Here is a 27,702-nt window from a genome sequence, read left to right on the forward strand (position 1 = left end):
AAAGGTGCACCATTTAAATTTAATACATTATATATATATATATATATATAGTACATAAAACATCTCCATGTATTAACAAACTGCTAGTTATGCAATAAATAAAAATGGCTTCCTCTAACAGTCTGAAGAATGACACATTACCCATGGCACAGACATCATCATTTCTACTACTGGAGAATAAATTAAAAGAAATAACCCTGTTGAAAACCAGAGGGGCCTGCATAATGTGAGTGCAAGCTACTCTGGCACTGAAGGAGTTACTAAGCAAATGACTATTAACCCATTTTACAGCCTGTTTGAAAGGAAAGGCACATAGAACGGACAAAGCTTTTAGCAGACAACATATTCGACAGAGAGAAGCGAGTAGCAACTAACAGGGTTTAAAGGCACTTACAGGGAAGGTGTGTGGTACTTATGGGACCAGTGACTGAGTTGGGCTCATTCAGCAGCCGGGCAATCGCCCACAGGCCATTCTTGCACCAAAAAGGCAAAACCTGTATTGTCAGAATAGGCTGCAAAAGCCAACAGCAGTCGATGGAGTTTCTGTAGATTAAGTGCTAGGATGTTGGTGGCAGAGAAGGGGACTTTTCTCAGTGATATTCATTTCAGTTACTAAATACAATGGCCAGTATAAAAGTTGTCTTGAAATGGGCACAGCTCTGATCTGCTCTGGAGAGGAGGGCAATACATGTTTTTAAAAGGATACTGTGATGAGAGTTTGTGGCTTTACTAAAACACAACATGACGTATTTGCAGTGCAGATTTGCATTATTTCAGCACCAGGAACAGCAGCAAATTTACTCTGACAGGACTCCTACACTTCCCATCTGCCCCGAACTGTTCTCTCTAATCACTAAAACCTTACTAGGAAACCGCAGCAAATTTACTCTCTAACAGCATTCCTACAGTTCTTTTCTTTATCTGTAATCACTAAAACCTTACCAGGAGACAAGGGACAGCAGAAAATTCATTTGATTCGAGACTCCTACAGTTCTCTTCTGCCATGTAACCTTATTCCTATGCACTAAAACCTTAATAGGAGACAGCAGCGAATTTACTCTCATGCAGGACTCCTACAGTTTTCCCTCTGCTCTGAAATCTTTATCTGTAATCACTAAACCTTACCAGGCGACAAGGGACAGCAGCAAATGTACTCTCATTCGGGACTCCTACAGTTCTCATCTGCCCTGATATCCTTTTCTGTAATAATTAAACCAGCAGGCAGAGAGACGAGACAGCAGATAGAAGCTTGGCTGTAGGATATTCTGGATCCTGTGTCAGATTTGTGCATTGATCTCAGAAGTTTCTAAAACAGAACTGCATTACATTCAACACATAAAGCTAGAGTGTAAGCTTAGCTGACACTATAGCACAAAGCTATGTTAGTAAGGTCTTTTGGTCGGTGCAGTCTGATATCTGCAGACATTCTGCTTATGAAGACTTTACAGGCTTTGTCCATCAGCGGTCGGTGCGATTCGGACGTGCTTCAATGCTGTGGGAGATGCTCCACAGTCTTTGGTATGTAACCCCCGTGTCACCCGCCAAAACAAAAAACAATTGGGGTCTGGTTGTCAAGGGGTTATATTATAAAGGCAACGTCTTCATGTGCAGGGTGCCTTCCGCCTTTGTGCATGCACTGCAGCTTACTAGGAAAAAGAGACAACAGTCTATCATTTCAGAATGGAGTATTATGAAACTTAACTTCAAACGTGGTTTAATTAGTATGCAAGATTTCCCAAGTGCCAGCAATGTAAAGGAAAAAAAAGAATTTTCCACAGTGATAAGAGGGTGTTGTATGTAAGTAATTCTCTCTTGCTCCTTGCTTCACTGAAATGTGTCCCATTTTATGTGAAGTTTGTTTGTAGAGTAACAGCCACAGACACAATACATCTATGACTGCAGGGTTCTACAGTACTTCCATAATATTCTAGAAGCTGTCACAGGTATAGAACTGGAACCTCATAGTTTTTCCCCTTACCAGCCTCAAGCTATAGAAACCACATAATGAAGTTATTGGAGCAATGTTAAGGTTAACTGGTAAGGTTAGGTGTGTGGAAGGGGCAGGTTTTATTTCCGCCGTGTCTGTTTGTAGATACAGTAGCTGCACCTACTGGTTTAACAAGGAATTACTTTTATGGCTACTTTTGTGGCAGGAAAAGGAGGTTAGTAGCATTGGCTCCAATGCCTTACTGAGCACTGCACCTAATGCATAAACACAGCGGTGATTACCTTCCGATGTCCCATCACCAGCCACTTCTCAGTCACCACCTGAAGGTCTTGGCCATTTAGAGGATCCCTTAGCCGCACCTTAATCTCCAATTTACCACCAGTTGGTTTCCTACCATCAAAAACCTAAAGAAATGACATATCAGAGTTTATCTCCACCCTCTATACCTCCTGACACTGTAGGGAAAGCAAGTGGGGTTGGTTAAAGGATTCATTTTTGCGTGGGGGGCAGGAGGGGCCAAATGGAAATGTCCATTTAGTGGAGGGTAGCTTATTAAAGCAACAGTGACACTTTCCTGCTAAATAAACACTTGGCATAAAATTCTATTAAGGTAGGACGGCAGCTGCAAAGTGTTTGTAGAGCCTGTGTGAAAAGGGGGAATCTTTCTTTCAGCAATGCCAGTTATGAAACTCATCCTCAAACACCACTGTTGGAAAGTCTTGTACCTCTACTATCTCCCGGATCTCACACTGAGTCTCCAGCTTGTCCAGTTTTACACTCGCAGTTCCAACCTGTTTATCGCTTCTCACAAGAAAAAACCTAAAAAAGTAGATTAGAAAGAATGAAAACGACTGGTTAAAGGTTAATGAAGTGCTTTATTTAGCAAAAGGCACACAATATGAGGCCATATGCAGCTTCCTTTTACTTTACAGCTCAGAGGAAATTTATTTCCTTAGAAATGGTCCTGGCTCCATTAATTAGGAAATATAATCCAATATCATTTCCTCTGCTTGTGGCCAGTCATTCAGACATTAACATTACCCAGGATTTAAAAAAAAAAAACAAAAAATTGTCTCTACACCTTTAAATCCATCAATTTTCATAAGTAACAAATTAAAAAGTGACCAGCCAGCCTGCTCACTGTATACTAGCACATACAAAGTTAAAAAAAAATTAAATAGTCCATAAAAATTTCAGCAATAGTAATAGAAATCCATCAATGGCAATCATGAGGTAAAACCCCTACAAAAGTACATCAAATTTTAATTAAGTCAAAGAATAATGCAGATTAATATTCATAAAGGTTCTCCCTCCAACATACAGTATATGGTGCACTAATTGGAGCAGGGTACTGTGCTTGGGCAGGGATAAAACCCCACTGAAGCAATCAGGAAATTGGTTATGCAGGTAAAGAGTTAGGAATATTGCACACGTGGTATATTGCTTATTAGGGTGTACCCCCTACACAACCCAACTTGCTGCCCACACTGGTCAGCTCTTACCCATCCTGTGGATAATCAGAACCAGCACTTCAGTGCACTCACTGTAAAGATACATGCGGCCATCTTGGAAACTGGTTTGGAGCTACACACTGTGTTTCTGTGCAGCCTGAGAGAGCAGAGGCAGTGAGTGCAACAGGGGAGTGTAGCAAATAAAGTTCATGGGACTGAAGTGCATGGCCTATTTATATAATGTTTTAGCTTTGTACCTGTATTTATTGCTAATATACAGTGAGTAGGCTGGCCAGACACTTTTTCAAGAAGACATATAGCATAAGCAAAACCCCTCAATCTTGTAGGCAATAATGAAAACTAAATGGTCCTGGTTTCACTCTGGTACACAACGAAATAAAGGTTTTTAGGAAACCTAAAATGAATAAGTAAACACACTAATAACTAGTAACGGTGGAGCGTAGAAGTCTGCAAAAAATCAAAGGCCACTACAGATGTACCTAAAAAGTGCTTTGGCCTGGGTGTACAAACCCTGGGCCCGCCACCGACCTGTATACTGCCAAAGTAAACAAAATTGGTCTCAGCAAATTCGATGTATGGTCCGGGTGCTGCCAGCCCCGAACCCGTAGCCTGGGGAGCAAATTTCAATCCAAAGCAAATGCAGCTTCAATCAGCACACCGGACGACCATGGTCTTTAAAACGAACCTTTATTCATTCCCTTTAAAAGCACGGAGCCTAACGCGTTTCGTGCACATGGGCACTTAATCATAGGCACATGCACAGGCCTATGATTAAGTGCCCATGTGCACGAAACGCGTTAGGCTCTGTGCTTTTAAAGGGAATGAATAAAGGTTCGTTTTAAAGACCATGGTCGTTCGGTGTGCTGATTGAAGCCGCATTTGCTTTGGACTAGTTTCACTCTGGGCTAAAACATATTACTATAGATGTACGGTCCCTGTCTGTGTTATAAATGAGTGGTAGGTGGGTTCTAATAGTCCCTGCCAGAAGATCAGTAGGAGGGGAATAGCCAATCACAGTCCTGCATTCACACAAGCAAAGACAGGCTCAGTTCCCTATCAGGTCAGGCTAGCTGCTGATTGCTGCTGTCTCCTTTGCATAGAAATTTTCAACAAGTTACTTATTAAACATTGACGGATTTAAAGGTATAAAGATGATTAGGTTTCTTTCTATGGTTGGCCTGGCTGCTCCTTATTAACTAGGACTGAGAGATTCTTACCCTTTGTGGAAGATTTCAAATTTGATGCCTTTGGTTTGAATGACACGTTTGAAGCCCCTGTGATTCCGGTTTATGTTTAATTTAAACGAGTGTTCATATTCTGTCCCAGAGAAAAAGAAATCAGTAATATTCACATTTAGAGAAGTTGATCTTTACAGACAAACCCACATTTTACAGTATATACACACTGCCCCCCCCCCATTCATTTGCATTTCCCTGCATCAAGTTTCATGTCTGACTCCATGATTCCTTGCTGTCTCTAACAATTGAATTTGTTAATAGAACTGGTCTCCAAGTCATACAATTGTAAGGGTTTGGACTGTAAGATCAGACTAGAGATTCCTAGCAGTTAGATCTGTGTTTGGCTGTATCAGTACTTTGCTCATCAGAACAATATCCCTGACTGTCAGTAAAGTTTTAGTGAATTTCAGACTAATTTCTCAAAACTGCTAAATTTTCAGGTTTTTTGCACTTAATAAAATACCAGACATTCGCATTTTTGAACCATAATTTGAATGAGTTTTTTTAGTGCAAAAAAAAAAACAAAAACCCCCAAACCGTGAAAAAACTCACTACCTAGGGTCAGCCCTTTTTACATAAAACACACTGATGATCAGCCCCTGCCTTTAATATACAGTATTTCTTTGTTGTACAGTTCTAATTACAAGAGGGAGAATATAGAGAAGTAGCTTTATATGTAGGAAACCCACCTGGGGAGTTGGTGTTTTTAATTACTAAGGTTTTATTTTTTTGAGGTTGTTCCTGGGAAACAAAACACAACATTTTATAAGAATTTCATTAAGGCAAATTAAAGAAATAGCAAACATGAAATCAGAAAATCCAATGTCTATTTCTATGCTAGCAAATGACAAAAAATGTGCTAAAATGGACTACTTATAGCAACCAATCAGATTTCATACACAGTAGCAGATTGATGAAACCTAACTCATTAATAAATCAAGGCAAAAAAAGGCACAATATGTACCCAGGTAATTACGTTACCTAATAAGTGTCCTACATTCTTGTGAGAGAGAGCTGCCCCCTAGGTGCTATGTGAACTAAAATAAGTGGCACACCACAAATGAACCTTGAGTAGAAAGGCTAGTTATACGACTATCACAGAATCGCTTTTATAAACCCATCTTTTTAAATTCTCTAACACTCCATGAGTCGCTTTACTGAAGTTATGTATCAACACAGAACACAAATGTTTCATGCAGTTCTTGTGCTCAAATGTTTCTCACCGAGCTGGGATATGGGAACTCAAACTTCACATAGGCATCTAGATCATTGGGTGCAACTCCTAGAAGAGAAACCTTAATTGTGTAACACAATCCAGGACCAGAATAGTATAAAAAGACCTGAGATCAATGACTATCACTTACCTGATGGAGCTGGTAGGTTAATCCCACGTACAATGATAAGAAGCATTTCTGTGCTGCTGAGCTCAGAGAAAACCCTAGATAAACAGATAACGTAGTGAGAACTGGAGAAGAATCATTAATATAAAAAAAGAACATCTACTAAAGTGCAGCGGTGCTTCTTCAACCTAACAACTTTTTGTTGCAGCAATAAGAGACAGAACTTGTTTTCTTACCTGACTATTTTCAGTGTCTTATCTTCAAAATGGTAGGGAGGAGGGTCAAGGCCTTGTGCTTGGGACAGCTGAAGGATCTCACAGTTTTTCTTGCAGTCCTCAGCCATCTTCTCAAACCTGACACAAAAGGAACATAATATAGAGAAGCGCTGCAACTATGGCAGAGACTGTACGGCTGCCACTATCCTTAACATAATACCATATGTCAGTAAGGAAACTAAGCCGGTAATTGTGAAAACATATTTTAGAAATGAGAATCAAAGTTCTCCTTCTAAAAATTAAGTCAAACCAAGTAAATTGTCTATTTAATATATAAGGGCAAAATCATACAAGCCCCAGAAACCATATATGGGATAAGCCCATGAGTACAAGTGGCAGTGCCTAATACACTCTGATATTCAATCCTACTAGTGAGATACTCCTAGTTACTATCATACTAGTTAGATATTATAGGGAACAACCCACAGCAATACTCTGTATCTTGTTACTCCTGAGGCTTCTCCTGAGATCAGAGACAGAGCCCACCATGGATCACATGACATTACAAAGTAAGATTAATAGTCACTGTAGTGCGTTGGATCTGATCTATGCAGAAGAGCATACACAAGGCAAACTAGGGTCTACGTATACAGAAGCTGAGAGCCGCCTGGGACCATGCGCAAAATGGACTCACCTAGTGGTTTCTGCAACATTGCCCATCTGTGTAAACTGTTTTGAATAGCGTATGCATTTCTGTGAGGAGGATACAAGCAAGGAGGTTTACATTAACAACAACAATCCCAGGATGAAAATAATCACTCTTCATTTCCTCGTTCAGACAAAATGCTTGATTTTTATTTGCCTTCTACTGAAAGGGCCCAACATCCAAACTAAAAGTTGAACCAAATGCAAATGTAGGTTTCATCCATAGAAAATAAATGTAAAACAAAACACCTTAAAGGGGCAGCAAAAATGGTGAAGTGAAACATCTGGCACATAAAGCTACAGTCCTTTCCAGTGAATGTGTGCTCTATATGTCAGATGCATGAGTACAGTCAGCACCATCTGCACTGTAACATTTCCTAGTGGCTCTTTATATCAAGAAATGTGTTGTATAGATTTGGAGCTTATATAAGAGGTAGGAAATTACGAGTTACTAGCTTGTTGCTGACCTCGTGCTGTTCATGCAGGAGCTTCAATAGCATGCTGTACACATCCTCTGAGTTCTGCGGTGTCTTTATGTCTTCGTGTTCAACAACTACAAAGTCACTTTCTTCATCATCTGGAAGAGATGGCACCTTCAAAACAAAGACCAAGAAGGTTAAACGAAAGGAATAGTTCAGTGTAAAAATGAAACTGGATAGACTGCGCAAAATAAAAGTATTTCTTATGTACTTAATTAGGAAAAAATATAATCAATAAAGGCTGGAGTGAGCAGATGTCTAACATAATAGCCAGAGCACTACTTCTTGCTTTCAGCTCTCTAACCTCTTAGTTAGTCTGTGGCTTTAGAGTGCGGGGGGTTGGGCACATGGGACATAACTGTTCAGTTAGTTTCTGAGCAGGCAGGTCAGATTCAATAGCAAACTAACTGAACAGTTATGTCCCATATGGCCCCCCTCAAGTCACTGGTTATTGACTGCTAACAGCTTAGAGAGCTGTAAAGGAGGAAGTAGTGTTTTCATTCTTGGAGTGGACATCTCATTGACTGGGCAAACATACAGCTGTACCTAATTACAAGATAAACCCCAAGGAACCTGTTTTACTAGCCTCTGAATTAGACCTCTTCCATCATTCTAACCTTGGAAATGTCCACAAGCTTTCCACTTCTCACTTGATCAATTGACACTTGAAGGGTGTGGGCAACTCTCATGTGTTGTTTGGCTTGTTCAAGGTCATTCTTTTGCTTTGCCTGGAGAGCAGCTTTTCTGTATTGCTTCTTGCGGTGTTCCAAGAATTCCAGCTGTTCTTGTACTTGAACAGTAAAGTGACAAGATCAGTAGCATGCAGTCACAATACTAGGATTGAAAAGAGGAAAACAACACATATACAACTGATATCGTAAGTGGTTTTTATACATGTAACCTACAGAGTCCATTTCAAGTAAATAACCTTAGTTTTTTAAAAATGATTTACATTTTTCTGTAATTATAAAACAGTACCTCAATGAATCCATATTGGTGGCAAAAAAATCCTATTGGGTAAACATTAAATTGTATTTAATGTTTAAATTATTTTTAGCTGTATTTAATGTTTAAATTAGTTTTAGCAGATTTAGGGCATGGTGATCCAAAATAAGAAAAGATCCCTTATCCAGAAATTCACCAGTCCCAAGCACTTTGGATAAAAGATCCTATACCTGTACTATGTATAGTTTCCACATTTTAAGGAAGTGAAAACCACCAGAAAATCCATGCAGATCTATTTACAGCCAAGAAACAGAGTTACTAAGCAACTGAGTTTTCCCATATATGCATTAAATAGGTATGGGACTATTACAGACAGTGCCCCCTGCTGATGTCTTAAAAACAAACATGAAATGTAAAAGGAAAAAGACAAAATGTCACACAGCTCTTTACAAATACCTGCAGGAGGAAGTTTTTCCTCACTTGCTGTTTTTACTGGGGCTTTGTTGGTTAAAGAGGTCTCTTCACTGTCGGACACAGCAGGCATCGGTTTCACTAGCTGAGTGGGTTTCGGGTGGCCTGGTGGCTTTGCTTGACATTCACCCTAAAATGAATAAAGATCAAATGACAGTTGAGAGCACAAGTAGTGACAACTCAGTCATGAACAAGAAAAAGTCTGGTTCTGAATAGTGTATTTTAGTTTTAGCTGCTATATTTCACATTCTCTCAGAGGTATGCTATGCTCCAAACTTCCTTTTTTCCGTGCTTCTTTACATATATGTGTTAGTAAGTGTTCCAGACATATCTATAAAATAATTTATTTTAATAATGAAGATATTTTTCCTAGGGAGTTCAAAAGGTGTAACGGGGCCCAGTCTGATGGTCAGCTGCTAATCTGGATATATTTGTACAGTGCTGGGCAAATTGCTCTGGTAAACAGGCTGGCAGAGAAGCAGATTACTTGGCAGAGGTGAGGTAAGTACAAGCAATATTAACATTAACATTTATTTATAAAGCGCCAACATATTCCGCAGCGCTGTACAATAAGTGGGTTACATACATTGGACATACAGAGTAACATATAAAGCAATCAATAACCGATACAAGAGGTGAAGAGGGCCCTGCCAAAAGAGCTTACAATCTACAATGAGAAAGGGTTGAGACACAAGGTGTGGGAATGGGCATGACCAGAGTTGTGAGAGGTGGGGCACAGGGTATTGCTAAACTAGATTAGGGTAAGCCTCTCTAAATAAATGTGTTTTTAGAGATTTCTTGAGGGCAGAGAGATTGGGAGAAAGTCTGACAGTTTGTGGGAGCGAATTCCAGAGAAGGGGGGCAGCCCTTGAATGCGAGCGTGTGAGGAGGGAATGAGAGAGGAGTTGAGGAGCAGGTCAGTAGAGGAGCGTAACAAGCGGGTTGGATGGTACCTAGAGATGAGTTCAGAGATGTAGGGTGGGGCAGAGTTACTGCTTTAAATGTGAGGGTCAATAGCTTGAATTTTATCCTGGATGGTAGGGGAAGCCAGTGCAGAGATTGGCAGAGTGGCATGGCAGAGGAGGAGCGGTTGGAGAGGTGTATGAGCCTGGCAGCAGTATTCATTATGGACTGGAGAGGGGACAGTCTTTGGAGGGGAAGGCCAATTAATAGGGAGTTACAGTAGTCCAGGCGAGATATTATAAGAGAGTGAATAAGAATTTTGGCAGCATCTTGGGTGATAAATGATCGGATTTTGGAGATATTTCTTAGGTGAAAGTGACATGATTTGATAAGTGATTGGATATGAGGGGTGAAGGACAGCGCAGAATCAAGGATAACCCCAAGGCACCGGGCCTGGGAAGATGGGGTGATGGTAGAATTGTTAACCGTTATAGATACCTCGGGAACAATGTGGGCGTTGGATGGGGGAAAGAGAACCAGTTCAGTCTTAGAGAGGTTTAATTTCAGGTAACGTTGGGACATCCAAGTGGAGATAGCGGACAGGCAGGAAGAGACGCGAGTTAGAAGCTCTGGGTTGAGATCAGGAGAGGAAAGATAGATCTGAGTATCGTCAGCATAGAGGTGGTACTGAAAGCCAAAAGAATTGATTAGTTTGCCAAGTAAGGAGGTATAGAGAGAAAATAGTAAGGGGCCCAGGACAGAGCCTTGAGGAACCCCGACAGAAAGAGGCAAGGGAGAAGATGATTCCCCATTGTAAGAGACACTGAAGGATCGATCTGAGAGATAAGATGAAAACCAGGATAAGGCAGTGTCACGAAGGCCAAGAGAGCGGAGAGTCTGGAGGAGAAGAGGGTGATCCACAGTGTCAAAAGCAGCAGAGAGATCGAGAAGTATTAGTAGCGAGTAGTGTTTTTTGGCTTTAGCCGAAAGGAGGTCATTTGTTAGTCGGGTTAGAGCAGTTTTGGTGGAATGTTGTTGTCTAAAACCAGATTGTATGGGATCCAGGAGGTTATTGTCAGAGAGGAATAGCGCCAGTCGGTTGTATACTAGGCGCTCAAGCAGTTTGGAAATGAATGGGAGCAGAGAGGTAGGTCGGAGGTTAGTAGGATTGGAAGGATCTAGGGAGGGTTTTTTCAGAATAGGGGTTACCAGTGCATGTTTCAGTTGGGAGGGAAAGATTCCAGTAGAGAGCGAGAGATTGAATAGATGAGTTAAGGCAATATATTTCTAAGCTGGCCAATGTCCTAATACAGACACTGAATTGTAAAACGGTTTGCTCTATTTTCTAAATTTTCATAATTTAAGAATGAAGGTAGCTACAGTTGAGCAACACTATTAATGCATTCTTAAAGCAACACTGCTGGAAAGAGAAGTTTTTGCCAAGCAGCCTAGGGCCAGTAGCATGTTTAACACAATAGGATCCTCATGAAACATGAAACCTGCCTCCTCTGTGTACCTCAGGCTGCCTTCGTTCATGTAATCAAAGTCAGAGGCATTATACAAAGTTCTTCTGGCTCAGATCACCCAGATCACCCAGATCACACGCTGCGGAGGTAAATTGCCAAAATCGCCTGCGCAGCGTGTTCCATCCCACCGGCGACTTACATTTTCGCCGGTGGGATGGTAGTTCGGGGAGATTAGTCGCCCGTGACAAGGGAGATTTGTCGCGGGTGACTAATCTCCCCGTGTGCCAGAGCCCTTAAATGGCGACAACACGCAGATGATTATATACCATGATAACAAACTAACAAGTTTCTTTGAAAAATCTGTGCGAGGAGTTTTATAACAGAGATATATAGTGGATATATATGTGATCAGGATACAGGAGTCACTGGTAGGAAGACTGGAGTCACTGGTATATAGCCAGTCATAGTATAATCAACACAGAACACAAACAGTAAAAATAAACACTGTTTTAAGTCTAATTTATATAAGCTTACATATCACATGAAAAGACAACGTAACCCATTATAAACTACTGACAAACCTCCTCCCCATCATCATCATCTTCCTCATTCCCTGCTGTTTTTGCCAACTTCTGAGCTGCCTCAAGTGCCTTCTCCACACTCCCTTCTTCCTCTGTTTGCTCCATGCCAGGTAGTGGAGGGAATCCTATAAGATGGAACGATCTTATTGTGACTTAGCAGAAAGTTCTGTTTGCAGATGGCAGTTATATTATCAGTGAAGATATAAAACACATGGGTGTGGTTAAAAATTACCTGGTGGCACTGGAAGCTCTGCCAGATTGACCTGTCTTCCAGCTTTATGGGCTCGGATGGCATCCTGATATTGCTATAGACAAATAAAAAAAACTGATTTCAGAGTTTCCAAATCAAAGAAGCAGTATTGTGAATGCACAGGAAAGTATAAGTAAACACTCTGACTCAAAAAAAGCCAAATAGTAACGGGCACTTCTCTCTGCAACCTAAGCATTTTACATCTAACAGCATATTGCAATCTTTTACTTCTTCTACTTTTTTGTATTCCACTTTTAGGATACCTTGGCAATTCTTTCATGCATTCTGGCCTTCCGATCATCCCCACTGCTCTTGGCTTGCTGTGCTGCAGATTTGTACTTTTCCATCCTCTGCTGCAGAGCTTGCAATAATGAGCCAGCTGAAAGTCCTGAATATAAAAAGCAAACACAGGGCCACCCCCATTTAGGTAAAGTACTTCCATGTCACCTGAGTGGTGACAGAAATTTTTCAGTTGGCAGAAACCCTTGTGTGTCATGAGACTAAAGACAAATGGGCTGCCAACCCATCAACTAGATATTCACAGACACACAAACATTATAAGTGCACTGAGATGATAGGAGATATTAAAAACACAAATAAATCTGAAGAACAACTATTGTAGTTTTTAGGCGTGGGGTATATGAACATCATTATAAAGCACTGACGATGACAGAAATTTTTTCTGTCCTTGTACCTTGTGTGTTAGAAACAGGCACAGGCGGTGCTGGAGTTGGATGTGCCGGGATCTTGGATTCTGTCACCATTGTATCATGATCTGGAAATATGGGAAAACAGGATTTTGTGAATCCAGTGCACATTCTTTGTTCTAAAATCAACAAAGCTGTGAGCATATTTACCCTCTGGAGCTGCAGGCATGTTACTAAGATCCACAGGCTGGCCACTTTCCAGAGCTTCCAAGACTACACTAAATTTCTACGAGGAGAAAAAACAAAAGCTGAAAATCTCATTAACCAAAATACAATCCCAGACCCTAACCACACAGCATCTCTAAATATGAGCGCTTTTATGCAGCACGGTCATTTCTTTTCAGAATTGATTCCCAGTGCTCAGACTTCATGCTGTTGAGTAACTCCCAATTCTGTAGAAGAAAGGACTTTAGTCACATTCACATAAACAGACATTGGTTCAATTCAGAGACACTCGTGCCACCTGTGTATTAATAATACAGAATGAATTTCTTCTCGCTGAAATATGACATGTATTGCTCTCTATTTGTACCAACACTCTACAGTTAATTATAACGTATAACGGGAAGAATATACTATCATCACATCATGGAAAAGGCAGATTAGACAGACCAATGAAAGATTTGTTACAAAATACTTAATCTGTTTATCATAAAATGAACATGTTCTGAACATACCTTACTAATCCTCATGTATTCCTTGGCCTTTTCAATGTTTCCTGTTTGTTTAGATTTGAGTGCTGCCAGTTTGTATTCTCTCTGTCTCTGGAGAAGCAGGGTTTTTGGGTCTAGGAAATAAATTGGGAAATTAAACTATCCAGTTCACTAAAAACATTCCTGTCAAACATCAGTTTAGTGCTTGGATTAGCGTCTCACCTGTATCATTCTGAGGAGCACCATGTGTTTTATCCACAGCTCCACCATCATTGGTTATGGCCTTACTGACAGGGTCCTCTGAAGAGTCCAGGTTTGTAGCAGCTTCTGTTGTTTCCATGGGTACATGGTTCAGGTCTTCCACTTCTTCTTTACTTGTGTCAGTTGTTGGGACATCAGTTTTTGGGCTTACAGCAGGTTTCCCACAAGCCACTGGAGGTGGGATATCTGCCTCAATTACTGCCCTTCCTTGCTTTACAGTATGGAGCATAGATTCAAGTGTCTAAAAGTAGAAATAATACAATGACGTATAAGTGTTGCACAAAAAAAAAGTTTCTAAGTAAAGAGGACATAGTGAGGACATAGCTAATAACCCATTGAAATAATCCTCAGTATCACAACAGTACAAGTGGGCCCTCATACTGCTTCAATAAGTGTTATCTGGTGGATCTGTCTGGCTGATAAATATCACAATTAATTAAATCCTGTAAGAATTCTGGGGTTTACAAGCTCATACTCAGATGAATAGCCTGATCCACCTTTAATTCAATGCTCAATTGCATTTATCACCTTTGCTATATTATGCCAACCTATGCACATAACAGCAGTGATGATACACAGAAGAAGTGTCCTGTATAACCTGTATAGTGAACTTCAGGGATTTTCTTCATTAAAGATTCTGCATGGCGCTACATTCTGGCAGCTTAGCCTGCACCTACAAGTCCCTGCAGCACACACAACCAATGCTGCTTAATAAACACTGAGCATTGATGGCTAGTTGCCAGGCAGTGCTAGGGCATAAAAATGTCTGGCTGTGCCCCTCATGGGGCAACAGAACACCTGAGGCTTTGCATGCTACAACTCATTTAATAAATGAGCTAGGGTATGTCTGTGAGATTAGAATTTTTTTGCTGAAACATATATTGATTAGTGCTATTTCTAAAAAATAACCATCAGTTTGGTTAAGTGCATTTGGCTGTTGTACATTATCAAGAAAAGCTTACTAAGAAAATTTCTTAGCACAGAAAATATAAGGCAACAGCACAGTTTGCCCACAAACCTTTAGCCCCCGTTCATAGCGTCTAGCCTTGGCACTCTCATTGGACAGTTTGGCATTGCTGATTGCTTCCTTGTAATTTCTAATCCGTTCTTCTAAAACCTGGAACATCCCTTCAGCAGGGGCCTGATGAGAGAAAATATGAAACTCTCTACTCAGAGGACTTCTAACAAATTACAAAGATATCTTTAAAACAAGCCTGAACAAAATGTAACATTTTACCAGTGTATGCTAAACTGTTTCCTAAATATTTATTCAGTCCTTATTTACTCTGGCATTTTAAGATGGAGCATGAAGAAGAAAGAAAGTTATACACTAAGTTAGATATTATGTTTGGGCACAGGCCTGGACCGTGGGTTCTGGCAAATGCCAGAGGGGCTGCTGTAAGATGCCATAGTTACTACTTATTGGGTTGGTGGGGGGGGATTAAAAAGGTAGTTCATCTTTAAATTAACTTTTAGTATGCTGTAGACGGTAATATTCTGAGAAAATTTGTAACTGGTCTTCATTTTTGTGTTTGAATAAGAGACTGAAATAAGTATAGTAGAGGGACTAAATAGGTAGATAAGTAATAAAAAGTAACAATAACAATACAACTGTAGTCTCACAGAGCAATAGTTTTTGCCTGCTGGGGTCAGTGACCCCGATTTGAAAGCTGTAAAAATATGAGGCAGAAGAGGAAGGCAAATAACTCAAAATCTATAAAGAATAAATGATAAACCCCAATTGCAAAATTGCTAGAAATGGGTCATTCTATAACATACTAAAGTTATGTGAACCACCCCTTTAATATGTATATTGTACAGTATAATGCCAACTTCCCAGCTAAAAGATCATTTTATACAATTCACAAATATGTATCCAGGAATGTATTCCTATATGTAATAACCTATGAGGCGGGTTTGGCTAATCGTCCTGTGATCCTGTAGAATCACAGATAATCTGTTCTATTTAATCTCTTGATGCACCATGTTAGCAGGCGCATCTGCAAATTATAACTCCTTAGCAGTTCCAATTATTTGGGCTGTCAGCCTCAATAAAAGAAACACTGGAAGATGCCCAGTGCATGGCCACCTTCATAGAGAACCCTAGAAAGGAATATGGCTATAAATACCAGATTTTATATACTGAACTCACTGCACCAGCAGTAACAGTAAAAAAAGTTGTTACAGGAGCTCCCGATCTTAAATTCTGTTAGGGGTGTCAGTGACACGCACATGCTCAGTGTGCTCTGGGCAGCTGAGCATGCTGAGAAGCTAAGCTTAGGGGTTGTCTCAAATAATCAAGTAGAAAACGTGATTCACTTGTCATAGAAGCTGATGCTACAGGTGGTTATTAAATTATCATGTTATTGCGCTGGTTTCTATTCTATACATACAGTATATTTTGAGTTGGTCCCTAAGCTAAGTAACTGACAGCAGCACAGAGCATGTGCAGAGAATCAGCAGAAAAGAAGATGGGGAGCTACTGGGGCATCTTTGGGGGCACAGATCTTCCCTGCTAAAGGGCTGTGGTTGCCTTGGGCTGGTACAGAAGCCCAAAACATAATGTACAACATTTCTACACTTCTTTTTTAAGCTTGAAGAATGTTTTAATTAAAACTCCCACTAATATTTAGGTTTTTGTTTGTCTTAAATCACTCTAAGTATCCTTTCCATAATTCTGAGGGATATTTGTTATTTGTGACATAGAGAATAACATGCTACATTCTTTTACAGTTAGAGCCATTAGTGCAGAGAATATAAACAGCCAAGCAAATACTGATTTCTTTAGTAATTATATTTACAAATAACTTTAAAACCAAAGAATATATTTAATGTATATTGGAAAGTTGATTACATTTTCCATTATTTGGCAAAAAAAAAAAAGATTAGGGTGGATATTCCCATTACAATACTCTGCGTAACTAGGGCAAAATACAGTCCAGTTCAATACATGGAAGATAGCTATAGCAGGATTGTGACTGTATAACAAGCAGAGTACCGCTATCTGACACAAGCAGATACTATATCATGCATCTTAGTGAATAAGGCTGCTGTATATGCAATGTGGGCACACATCCAATTAAGTGAATAGGACCCTATTATGCTAAGAGTTCAGGGTGAGTGCTTCCAGAATAAGAATAAACTATATTTAGAGTTTATAAATTCACACTAAGAGATTGTATAAAAACAAATGGAATCATTAGGCACACTTCCCTCCCTCTGCATAGATATTATTACCCACAAAGGAAACCAGCAACAACTTAAAACAAACACACATGCAAAAGGAAAATTAGGCTTGCCGCCATCCAATACCATTTCACCACCTCAGAATCCTTGCCTTATCCCCCGTACTTGCTGGTGCTTTTGTCAGGAACCTCCTGTAATCTCTTCCTTATTTTACCTCTCTGGAAAGACCTGCAAGTGTTTCTGACTCTTATTTCATAATCCTACTGTAACATTCAATTAGAAAGCTCACCACTAAGCCAACAGCTTCCAGTGAGCTGCCCACCCTCCTAGCCAGATGGAGCGTGGTGGAAAAAAATATTCAAAATCCAGGAATGCTTTGGGTTGGGAGGAGAGCTGGGGAACAGTGTGGACTTTGTGCTGGGGTGCGCGGGAGTGATTCATGTTAAAAGCACATTAATAACCTGCTAACAGCTAACTTTAAACAAATAGCCTTTCTTAATCCAAAATTCATATTCAAATTAGAACTCCCAGCTATATCTCTCATACTGTGCTTTTTAATTATTTGTAGCCATAAAGATTTATCCTAAATTGTACAAGTCTTTACTTAAACACTTAGCAAAAAGCTGTGTTTACAACTAAACCACAGAAATAATATATAGTTATGATAATGTTTTTGCAGTTATATAAGCGTAATTTCCAATTTTAAAATCCTTAAAATTTACAATTTCTACCAGACAAATACAAAATGTAGTCAAGATAGCATAATATTTTTATTCCTTTTAAATACTTGAATTTGGTGGCCAGTCTCATTTGGCAGAAGATAAAATAACCAGTCATGTCCTATCGCTGAATAACTCTTAGTCCCCCTTCCCCATCTCCCTTTAGTTTGTCTAAAAGTACAGAAGTCAGTAATGCATGCTGGAACAAGATATAAACATAATATCAGGTATAAAGTGAAAAAAGGAGTACTAACAAGAAAACGGAGAGTATGAATGAAAACAGGAAGACTGATAAGGGAACAGAACTAAGAGCAAAAATCCCATACTATTTACTCATCTAAACTGAGGATCTTCAGACATACAGTATCTAGTAAAATTAAGTCTAAAAAAACTGAACTTTTTTGAATTTTCTTGAAAAGCTTCATCACTCATCCGAGTGGCTTCTTCAGTTTAAATGATTGGTAGGGAATTCCCTTGATGGTAGTACAGTCACAGATATCCAATCATAATGGTTCAATGTATTCATTGAATCAGTGAGGAAACAGCTGAAACAAGATACCACCCTTAGCCACAGAACAAAGATGAACCCAGAACAAGCTACCCTCAAAGGTTTAAATGCCGGGGAATTCCCTACCATTTATTTGAACTAAAGAAGCCACTAGATGAGTGGTGAAACTTTTCAAGAAAAGAAAATCCAGTTGTTTTCGACTTAATTCTACTAGATACTGTACTGAGTCAGGTCACTTTAAATGCCTCTTCTCTGTCTCTACTGGAAAGGACACTTTCTACTAAGCTGCTTGTGAAGAAACTGAAAAAACTGGAGGAAGAGGTGGAGACTTGAAGAAGGAAGGAGACTGGACAAGTTCTTCCAGTTGGTCCTGCCTACACAAAGGAACATAACGCCAGTTGTCATACACCGACAGGTAGTATTTAGAAACATGTCCTGCAATAGTAAGGCTATAATGAACCACTTAAAAGGTAGTTTTGTGGATAAAGATATGAACCAAAACTATGTAGCAGAAAATGAATTAACAGAATATCTGGTTATCTATTTATAATATTGAAAGGCAATGGAATTTTTTTCAATGGAGAACCTATGACCAGGCTTTTAGTTTTTGACTTTGCAACCCCTATATGGAAAAACATTTTATTTATCTGCAATGTGCCAGCATATTTTGGAGTGATATACATTAGGGAAGGTTTTCCATAACTCTTTTGTGCCTAATAAAATATCTATATGCCAGTCATAAAACATGGTGGTACAGCTTGAGACCAAGAGGAAGCAGATGCATGACTACGTAAAGTAACACTCCATCATGTACACATAGAGATATTTAACATTTTCAGAAAACAGTATTAGTTATTCTTTCCAGTCACAAGAAATAATAGAACTTTCAATTAAATAGACACACAAAAAAAAGAAATCACAGCACAGATACCAACAAAGCAGAATGCCAACATTAGTGCTAGAGTGTATGATCTAATTAAACTCACAAAAGTTTGCACTAGGCATAATAAAGTCTCCTTTCAAACAAGCAACACTTAACCAATCACCTGCCACCTTACCTGTAACTGGGCTTAAATAATAAAAATAAGACAAAAAACAGCAGCAGTGACTACCAAAAGGACGGTTAGGGATTCCCCAAATCAATGCAGTGGTACTTATAGACACTTTTTCACAGTCAGGAATATGCTTGTGTCCCAAAACATATCCAACCATACCTTACTGAACAGAATGGGGGGAATTTAAGACTACCAATGAAGGTGTCCTGCAAACCTGTGGTTGATGCGTCTGTATTCTAAAGAGGAACTATATGTTATAGACTTTGCATTTTGCTTTTTTAAATTGTCCAGTGGACATGCATCAGTACACCTGGTTTTCCATTGAATACCTGTAAATGATGTTGAATTTCTGTTGCTGAAGAATTGACTTGCTGTCCAGATTCCAGTATGTCAGGTAAAGGAGGCTCTAACTCTTCAGCATTACTAGGACGTAGCTGTTCCATCTCCTCTTCCTCATCATCACCAACAACTTCCTGCAGCTCAGCCTAAAATAATTATACAATTATAAGCCATAAAGCCATTAATGGACCAATTCACTTTCTGGAGCAGCTATTAAGAGCCGTGACACACGGGGAGATTAGTTGCGCCGCGACAAATCTCCGTTATTGCAGGCAACTAATTTCCCCACAATGCCATCCCACTGGCTAGAATGTAAATCGGCGGTGGGATGGCATACGCGGTGCCGTGATTTGCGGAAGTCACCAAAGTTTCCCCCTGTGTCTTCTTCAACTGCCTTCTTTAAGGTGCTGATAAGAAGATCCGATCAGTAATTGAACATTTCTCAACATTTTGGAGCCAAACAATGATTGAATGTATACAGATTGTAACAAATTTTTGAGAATTTGGGAATACATTTTTAAATTTCGAGATCAATGTACACTGATTATAACAGATGCCTCCTACTATAGACTATAAGTTTTTGGAAGTTAAATGTTTTATACCAGATGAGACAATGTTGCATCGAAAATCAATTACAAGAAATGCCTTTCTTCGTGCCAGTACCAGTCAAATTACTGTAGAGCTGTGTACTTGAGGGCACGTACATTTATGACCAATATGTGGGTAAAAGAATGCATTAAACTGGTCAGATTTCTGGTTAATATCTAGCTGAAAGTTGATAGATCTTCCCTTGCTAAACATGTAGGAGACTGGGGAGCAGCACTGGACTTAGAACTGTATTAGAGTTATATGCTGTAAGCAATAGAGCGTCAACAAGATATAGATAAATAGTAGGAATTTTCACTTTCTTCTAAGGATAGGGTTAATAAGGTTTGTTTGACAATCAATATATAAGTAAATAAAAATAGTAGTCATATATTTATATCAAACTTTATGTTCTTAACAAATGTATGTTATAGTATTTATAAGTTAATGCACCATTAAGGAGGAATATGAGTAAATTATGGGTAATTTCTTTCCAGTGTGTTTTTTTTAAGCAGTACAGCAGAAGTGATCAAATGTTTACCAGCAATTCTTCATCTCCTTCCAAATCCTCATCATCATCCTCCCCAATTGTGTCTTTCATACAATCCTGTGCCATTTTCTCTATGTCTTCCATAGGGAGAGGAGCTGCACAAACAGATTGCTTTATTTCAATGCAAAGATACAGTAAAATATGGGCTTTGCTAAAACTAAAATAATAAAACAAAAATAATCCTATGTAAAGAAGAATACTGAAGAATTTTCACATTAGAATGATCACTTACAGTTATCTACATGAAGGTAGCTAGTCTACAATACTTTACAGCTTAAAAAGGATAGCTCACCCCACAACGTACCTTTGGTATACTGAAAGCAATGCAAGTAATGCTATGTAAGTACTGCAATGAGTCAATTATTTAACTTAATTATTTAACTGAAATTTTTTAACCTAGAAACCAGGCAGTGGTTTGGAAATCAGAATAGAAAAGTTTTTAAATTACAAAAGTGGAAGTTATAGAAGTCACAAGCATGTATTGAAAAGCTTTTCTACACTGAAGGTACTAAGGGTATCTAAAATCACATGCTATCTTTAAACAGTTTGGTGCTTTGCATTCCCATTCTGTTGTTGTTGGTTGCTGCAAGAGTAGAATAATACCTTTGTAAACAAGGTAAAATGTATACGACATATATAGGTATACAAAAAATAAAAAATAGAATATATCTAATTGAGTCCCTCCCTATTTAAGATGCAGTACACAATCATGTAGCTGTTTACCTTTCCCTTTAGGCTTTGGTTTTGATGCTGCCTTTACTCCAGTTAAAGCTGCCAATTCTGCTTCCAGGTCTCCATCATCTGGGTCATCTGGGTCATCTGGAATGCCAAGCATCATATCCTCTGGGCTGAAATCTACAAAAAGACCCAACTGGGCACCAGAGTAAAACATATAAATATTATATATATATATATATATAATAAAAACAGATTTCAATGCAGGACTCTCCTGGAGAAGCTCTATTAAATGATTTTGAAAAAAAAACATGCTTTCCTATGACAGTATTCCTTTAAGGATTTATTTCTCTCTTATTAAATTTTGACTGAGCATGTTTGGATTAGATGTACCCTCTCCTCTATAGAAAAAATTAAATCAAACCAAGCTGTTTGGAGACCAGAGCAAGAAATTTGCCTGGGAGTACACTGCACAATTTCTAGGTGCTTTTCTAATTATGGACAGAACCCTAACATCACTGAGAAATCAAAAGCAAGATGAAAGACTGAAGACTCAAGCCTCGCTTGTGAGTTGTGTGTGTGCTTCATAACCACCCACAATGATCTCTGTGGTTTGTTTACCTCCTTTGCAGCAGCAGCACCTCGGCCCTTGGCCTGAGAAGTCTTTTTGCCTGGTTTCCTCCCCAACATTGCAACTCATGGACGTACCGACTGTTACAATGACTGAATAACAAAAGACTCCTGAAGAAAAAGATGAAGATCAAGATAATGATCAAGAGGGATTTAAAGATTAAACATCAGTTCACCTAGCCTTGCACTGCAGCATTGACAACCGCTGACTAAAAACAATCTTCTTCAGTGCTAAACCATATATTATAGCTTCAGAATATGGTATCATTTATTGTGCCAGGTGCACAAAAATAAATAGGTCAGTATAAGGGAGGAACATTTGTTACCTTATTAAACTCAGTATTCAAATATTCAGCTTCTGGCAAACAGAGATCAGAAATTAGATATCTATCCAGTAGATAAACATGACACAAGATTATGTTATTTGGTGAAATATAAGATAGAATTCCTAACTAAACCCCAATGCAAAGACAAAAATATCAGTACCTATCTGTATTACGGTGCATGCTTATTATGAAATAATATGAAAATACGAATCAAGCAATGTAGTTTGTGCACCATTCAGATAGAAACGTGCATTTAAATTTTACATTTATACAAATTAGCCAGTTAATATAAAGAATGGCTAAAGAAAACTGAGACACTTTATGTCATAAGCAGGTTTATAAGTAAAACAAACAGCTTGTGAATACAAGTAATTTGCCCTTATAAAGAAGTTAAACCAAATTAAACAACTCATTGGATTTTGAGAAAAGTGGTCACACAGATGATCAGTTTGCCATACAAGCAAAAGAAAGCAGGATTACAGATATTACGGTCTGTTTAAAAGATCAGCAGGTTCATGAGCAACGCAGAACAATCATGCAAATATTTATTTGACACTGAGCAAGGTGAGCTGTTTTTGAGACTGCCTATTAATGAAGGGGTTAATCTTTCACTTCATCTCACAACTGTCCTCTTACTGGCCCCTCTACCTATCACACTTGCTCTACAACTTGTATTTGACATCCATATGTGGTCTTTTTTTGTCTGATGAAATCCAATGGTAGCACAAAACGCATAAGGCTTTGCTATCTGTTCTTAATAAATTACTTTTTCTTGCCACAAGCCTGATTTGACACAGCTCATTGGGTGACTCTCCTTCCATGTGGTTTTAAGTTCCACCTAAGGATCCACTCTCACTTCTCTCTTCTGTGCTCTTCACAGAATTCTCCTTACATATCTTATTAAACCCATGTCATTTTACTCCTGGGCAATGAACCCTGTGCCATCTCTCAACCTTTACCCCTCTGGCTCCCATTCTCTGATATCAATGAGGATACCAGCTGAGGCATGCATATTAGGTACTAGTAAGTGCAAGCCGTGTGGGCACAATTCCAAGTTGGCCATTAGCAATACAAGTTATATATAAATGTATCAGACCCCTTATCCGGAAACCTAATATCCAAAAAGTTCAGAATTACGAAAAGGCTATCTCCCATAGACTCCATTTTAATCAAATAATTAAAATTTTTAAAAATGGTTTTCTTTTTCTTTGTAATAATAAAACAGTACCTTGTACTTGATCCCATCTAAGATATAATTAATCCTTATTGGAGCCAAGACAATCCTATTGGGTTTCATTACTGTTTAAATATTTTTTTTTTAAGGTAGGCGATCTGAATTACAGAAAGACCCCTTATCCGGAAAACCCCAGGTCCCGGGCATTCTGGATAACAGGTCCCATACCTGTACTGGTTTCCTACAGAAGCCTCCTTCCCCTCTCCCTAATTGCGCAGAGGACAACTCCCAGAATGGTCCTACTCCCTGCATCTGTGCTGAAAATGCAGACCTGTAAAGAATGGTTGGTGGCCACCATGTCTAGCCCCTCATTTCCTGTCCTCTTTGACAGGAGCATGCACACTTAAAGCCAATCATGTTTCCTGAATGCACTTGCTTCTGCCTGGTAACCTTTGTGCAGGTTAGTATAGGGAAGAGGGAATGTGCCGCAGACCTTTAGTTAATATATATATATATATATGCTCTATTAATTACTAATCAACCTTATTTTGTGACATTAATAGTATATTATATATATATATATATATATATATATATATATATACATATATATATATACACACACACACACACATATTGGGGGAAAGCCGGCTCTAACATTAGTTAGGTCACAGTCCAAGTGAAGAACTAGATGCAGCAACAAGAGATCAGCACTCACAAAAAAAAAAAAAAAAGGGAATATGTACACAAGGGATACAAAAAAACCCCAACTATATACAATAGATTATAGAGCATGAGTATGAGAGAAGCGCAACATTGTATACTAATGCAGCAAGAAAATGTAGCAAGTTCGATAATTCAGCTTGTTAAAGAGTATTAGCAATAGTGTCAAGTATTTGCTATATAATTTAGCAAGAAATAACACGATCATTCTAGGCAAATGTTATAATAATAATAATATATGCCTAGAGTGATCATGTTAGGCACCCTGATAAACTATATAGCAAATACTTGACACTGTTGCCAATACTCTTCAAAGGAACAGTAACACTAAAAAATGAAAGAGCTTTAAAGTAATAAAAATATAATGCACTGTTGCCCTGCACTGGTAAAACTGGTGTGTTAGCTTCAGTAACACTACTATAATTTATATAATAAGCTGCTGTGTAGCCACAGGGGCAGCCATTCAAGCTGGAAAAAAGGAGAAAAGGCACAGGTTGCATAGCAGATAACAGATAAGTTCTGTAGAATACAATAGTGTTTTATCTGTTATCTGCTATGTGCCTGTGCCTTTTCTCCTTTGAATGGCTGCCTCCATGGCTACATAGCAGCTTATTTATATAAATTATAGTAGACTTTCTGAAGTAAACACACAACTTTTACCAGTGCAGGGCAGCAGCACATTATATTTTAGTTACTTTTATACACTTTCATTTTTTGGTGTTACTGTTCCTTTAACAAGTTGGACGGCAGCACAGAGCATGTGCAGGGAATCAGCAGAAAAGAAGATGGGGAGCTACTGGGGGCATATTTGCTAATACTCTCAGAGGCACAGATCTTCCCAGCTATAAAAGGCTGTGGCTGCCTTGTGCTGGTACAGAAGCCCAAAACATAATTTATAACACTTCTGCCCTACTTCTTTAGTTAAGCTTTAGTTCACGTAAAGTAAAGTCTATTTCATGAGGGGGGCGTGCAAAAAGATTAAGCACCTACAGTGAAATAGATCACTAAGTTTTTTCCCCAGTCTGTGCTCTTTTTGGGAGAAAACAGCACTGGCCTGTGAAAAAAAAAATTGTATCAGCACTGCACTGGCATTTTACTTACCTTCCAAACTGTGTCCCAAGCGTCCCTTGTGACAGTCCCTATTCGGACACGTGCAGTAAGGTAAACCTGTGCTATCAGCTCTGCTGCACATATGCAGAATGCCAAAGGGATGAAGATCTCATTAATGGAGATGCCAGTGAAGCATTTAGGTAGCTTTTCCATGGGTTGGAGCACCGGCCCAAGGAAAAGCTTATTTATCTATTTGACTGGGGGGGGGGGGGGGGGAAGGGGGGTGCCTTACATTTTGTCACTCCTCCAGTTAAAAAGACTTTACACATCCTTAAGCTTTTAATGCCTCAGTATGTATGTAGTAATGATGATGACACTGCAGTACACATCTACTGACACTGGACATCCCTGGAACTCAGTTCTTTCATATTTTATAAGGAAGTAATTTTTAAACTCATATGATAAAAAAGTGTGTGTTTCTGGGATGGTCAGATGTGCCCTGTCAGGTGATTTTTGCTACCCCCTTGTTACTGTAGGACATGTGACAAATTATCTTTATTAAAAACGGCATACTCAGAGCAGCAGATGGATGCCAAGCAAAATGGAAACCATTGTGCATTCAAACTTTCTTCTACTTTCCAAAATTAGTTGTGCGTTGCCATTGTTTGTATTGCATTCTTAAAGGGGACCTGTCACCTTAAGAAATAATTCCAAATTGTTTTCTATTGTGTTTGTCAAGCAAAATAAACTTTACTTACGGCCCCCATACACGGGCCGATTTTTTACTGTCAAACGACCGATTCCCGAACGATCCGATACTATCGTTAAGTTATCGTATAGTTGATGGTCAGCAATCGTCGGCCCACTAATCAACCCGACATTATCGTCCCCAAAATCGATCGGCCAGGTTTAAAAATTTTAGTCGTTTAATGATAAAATCTGCCAGTTGGTGTGAGTGTCAGACATTTGTCTTTGAACGATTGTTCTCTGCCCATGTCATGATTGCCAGCAGCGGAAGTCAACGAACATAAATAAATAAATACCGCTTCCGCCGCGACATTGGATCGTACATAGATGTACGATCGTACGTATTTTACGATAGTGATACGATTAAATCTTTTGCAAATTATCGTTGCCCGAGGATGGCAAAACGTATGGAAACCCGATCGCCATACGATCGTTTGTCAATATAATCGTTCGTCGCACAACGAGTGAAATCGCCTCGTGTATGGGGACCTTTACACTGTATAAATTATTTTAATCTTATTTTCTTCAGCCTTGGAATTCACAATTGCAGCAAGTAGGTAGGTGCCATTTTGTGGACACTGTTATCAAAGCAGGCATTGCATCCTGCCAAAATCTTGTTTCTGTGCCAGTATGGGGGGGACTTGATGCTCATGTCTATGTACTGGTTCACAGTTACATGGAGAGGAGGGAGGGGGAATGTGAGAGGAACAGCAACATATAAGAAGTTCTGAATTGAAAGTGAAAGTAACCATCTGCCCCATCTCTATGCCTAAGGCATAGAGGCGGGGCAGGCAATATATGATTGACAGGTGTGATTTTTAAATGCTGTTATTATGGGTATGGATGTGTTAATAAAAAATGATTTGGGGTTTCTTGTTTAATTTGATTATTATACAGCTTTTTATGTCTGGGTGACAGGTCCACTTTAAGGTATGAACAGACATAGGTTAAAACACTAAACACCCATTTACCAGCAGAGACAGCCCAAATGGTTTGTAATGAGCATCCAAATCAATTTAACATTGTCAAATGGAAAGGCTTAAACCCTGGGCAGAGCTGGAAGTGCAATCAGGGCAGTGGCCAAAGCATGGCAAGGGAATTCCAGGGAAGAGACACAAAATAGAGAAACAACAGGGTTGACATGTTTACATGTGTTGAGACCCAGAAATAGGCCCCAAGTAAAATGTCAAGAACTAATGACCTATGGGGAACCTGCCCCAGGCATGTGCTAAACAGAACTGTTATACAGTAAACAGCAAAGACACAGGTATGATGTGCACTATGGCCTCCAGCTGTATGCTGCTCCCCAGAATAACTGACAAATATAAGAGAAGTATTAAGGTAACAGTACAAAGCCAATAATGCAGGTACACAAAGGTGTGTTTTACAGGTGCAGGTACAATCCAACAATTCAGCAAATGACAGTGTAGCCAGGGCCGCCATCAGGTGCGGACAAAGGGGCCAGTCGTGCCGGCTCCGGCTGCACTCACTTATATTACCGCCCCCCGTTATCAGTCAGCTGCAGACTTGGGGAGCGATTCCGGTTGCTAGGGCGCCTGCATGTTCTGTCCCCTACATGTTCTGTCCCCTGCACAGCTCCCATACTGCCCAACAGCTCCGCTTTCCCTAACACAGCCCAACAGTCCCGATTTCCCAAACACAGCCCCCTGTCCCAGATCGCTACTTACACCTCTTGCAAAACTGTCAACTGCAGGCTCCTAGCCTCCTGACTGACAGAAAATCCCAAAGCCACAAGTCTCATCACACGAGAGTGGCGTAACGACTACCCGGAAGCGCAGTG

General features: G+C 39.4%; 1 protein-coding gene across 5 annotated transcripts; it reads right to left on the reverse strand.

The window, feature by feature from the left end:
• Window positions 1-27,702, reverse strand: cc2d1b (coiled-coil and C2 domain containing 1B). 5 transcript variants are annotated; one of them, XM_031900955.1, is made up of 26 exons: window positions 27,590-27,701; window positions 22,208-22,239; window positions 21,873-21,992; window positions 21,300-21,386; window positions 20,568-20,671; window positions 19,432-19,587; window positions 14,653-14,775; window positions 13,596-13,875; window positions 13,398-13,507; window positions 12,871-12,946; window positions 12,708-12,788; window positions 12,277-12,401; window positions 11,996-12,068; window positions 11,764-11,888; window positions 8,799-8,943; window positions 8,015-8,187; window positions 7,386-7,511; window positions 6,908-6,966; window positions 6,235-6,351; window positions 6,023-6,096; window positions 5,882-5,940; window positions 5,348-5,399; window positions 4,638-4,737; window positions 2,674-2,767; window positions 2,230-2,352; window positions 1-1,646 (listed from the first exon to the last, which is right to left on the reverse strand). In XM_031900955.1, the coding sequence occupies exons 3-26, from the start codon at window positions 21,949-21,951 to the stop codon at window positions 1,644-1,646; spliced, it is 2,544 nt and encodes an 847-aa protein (XP_031756815.1). In that variant the 5' UTR covers window positions 21,952-21,992; window positions 22,208-22,239; window positions 27,590-27,701; the 3' UTR covers window positions 1-1,643. The 5 variants fall into 5 exon arrangements, 4 of the variants coding, with proteins under 4 accessions (XP_031756815.1, XP_031756814.1, XP_004914063.2 ...); XM_031900954.1 differs by lacking the exon at window positions 22,208-22,239; XM_004914006.4 differs by lacking the exon at window positions 22,208-22,239 and having other exon boundaries at window positions 21,300-21,447.

The sequence above is a fragment of the Xenopus tropicalis genome, chromosome 4 (genome assembly GCF_000004195.4).
Source record: "Xenopus tropicalis strain Nigerian chromosome 4, UCB_Xtro_10.0, whole genome shotgun sequence".
NCBI lineage: Eukaryota > Metazoa > Chordata > Amphibia > Anura > Pipidae > Xenopus > Xenopus tropicalis.

Coding starts and splice junctions, on each gene's coding strand:
- cc2d1b (XM_004914006.4), bottom strand. CDS start 21,941: ATGTTGGGGAGGAAACCAGGCAAAAAGACTTCTCAGGCCAAGGGCCGA. Junction 6,352..6,907: donor AATGTTGCAGAAACCACTAG/GTGAGTCCATTT, acceptor CTTTTGTGTCAG/GTTTGAGAAGATGGCTGAGG. Junction 2,353..2,673: donor AGATCCGGGAGATAGTAGAG/GTACAAGACTTT, acceptor TCATTTCTTTAG/GTTTTTGATGGTAGGAAACC.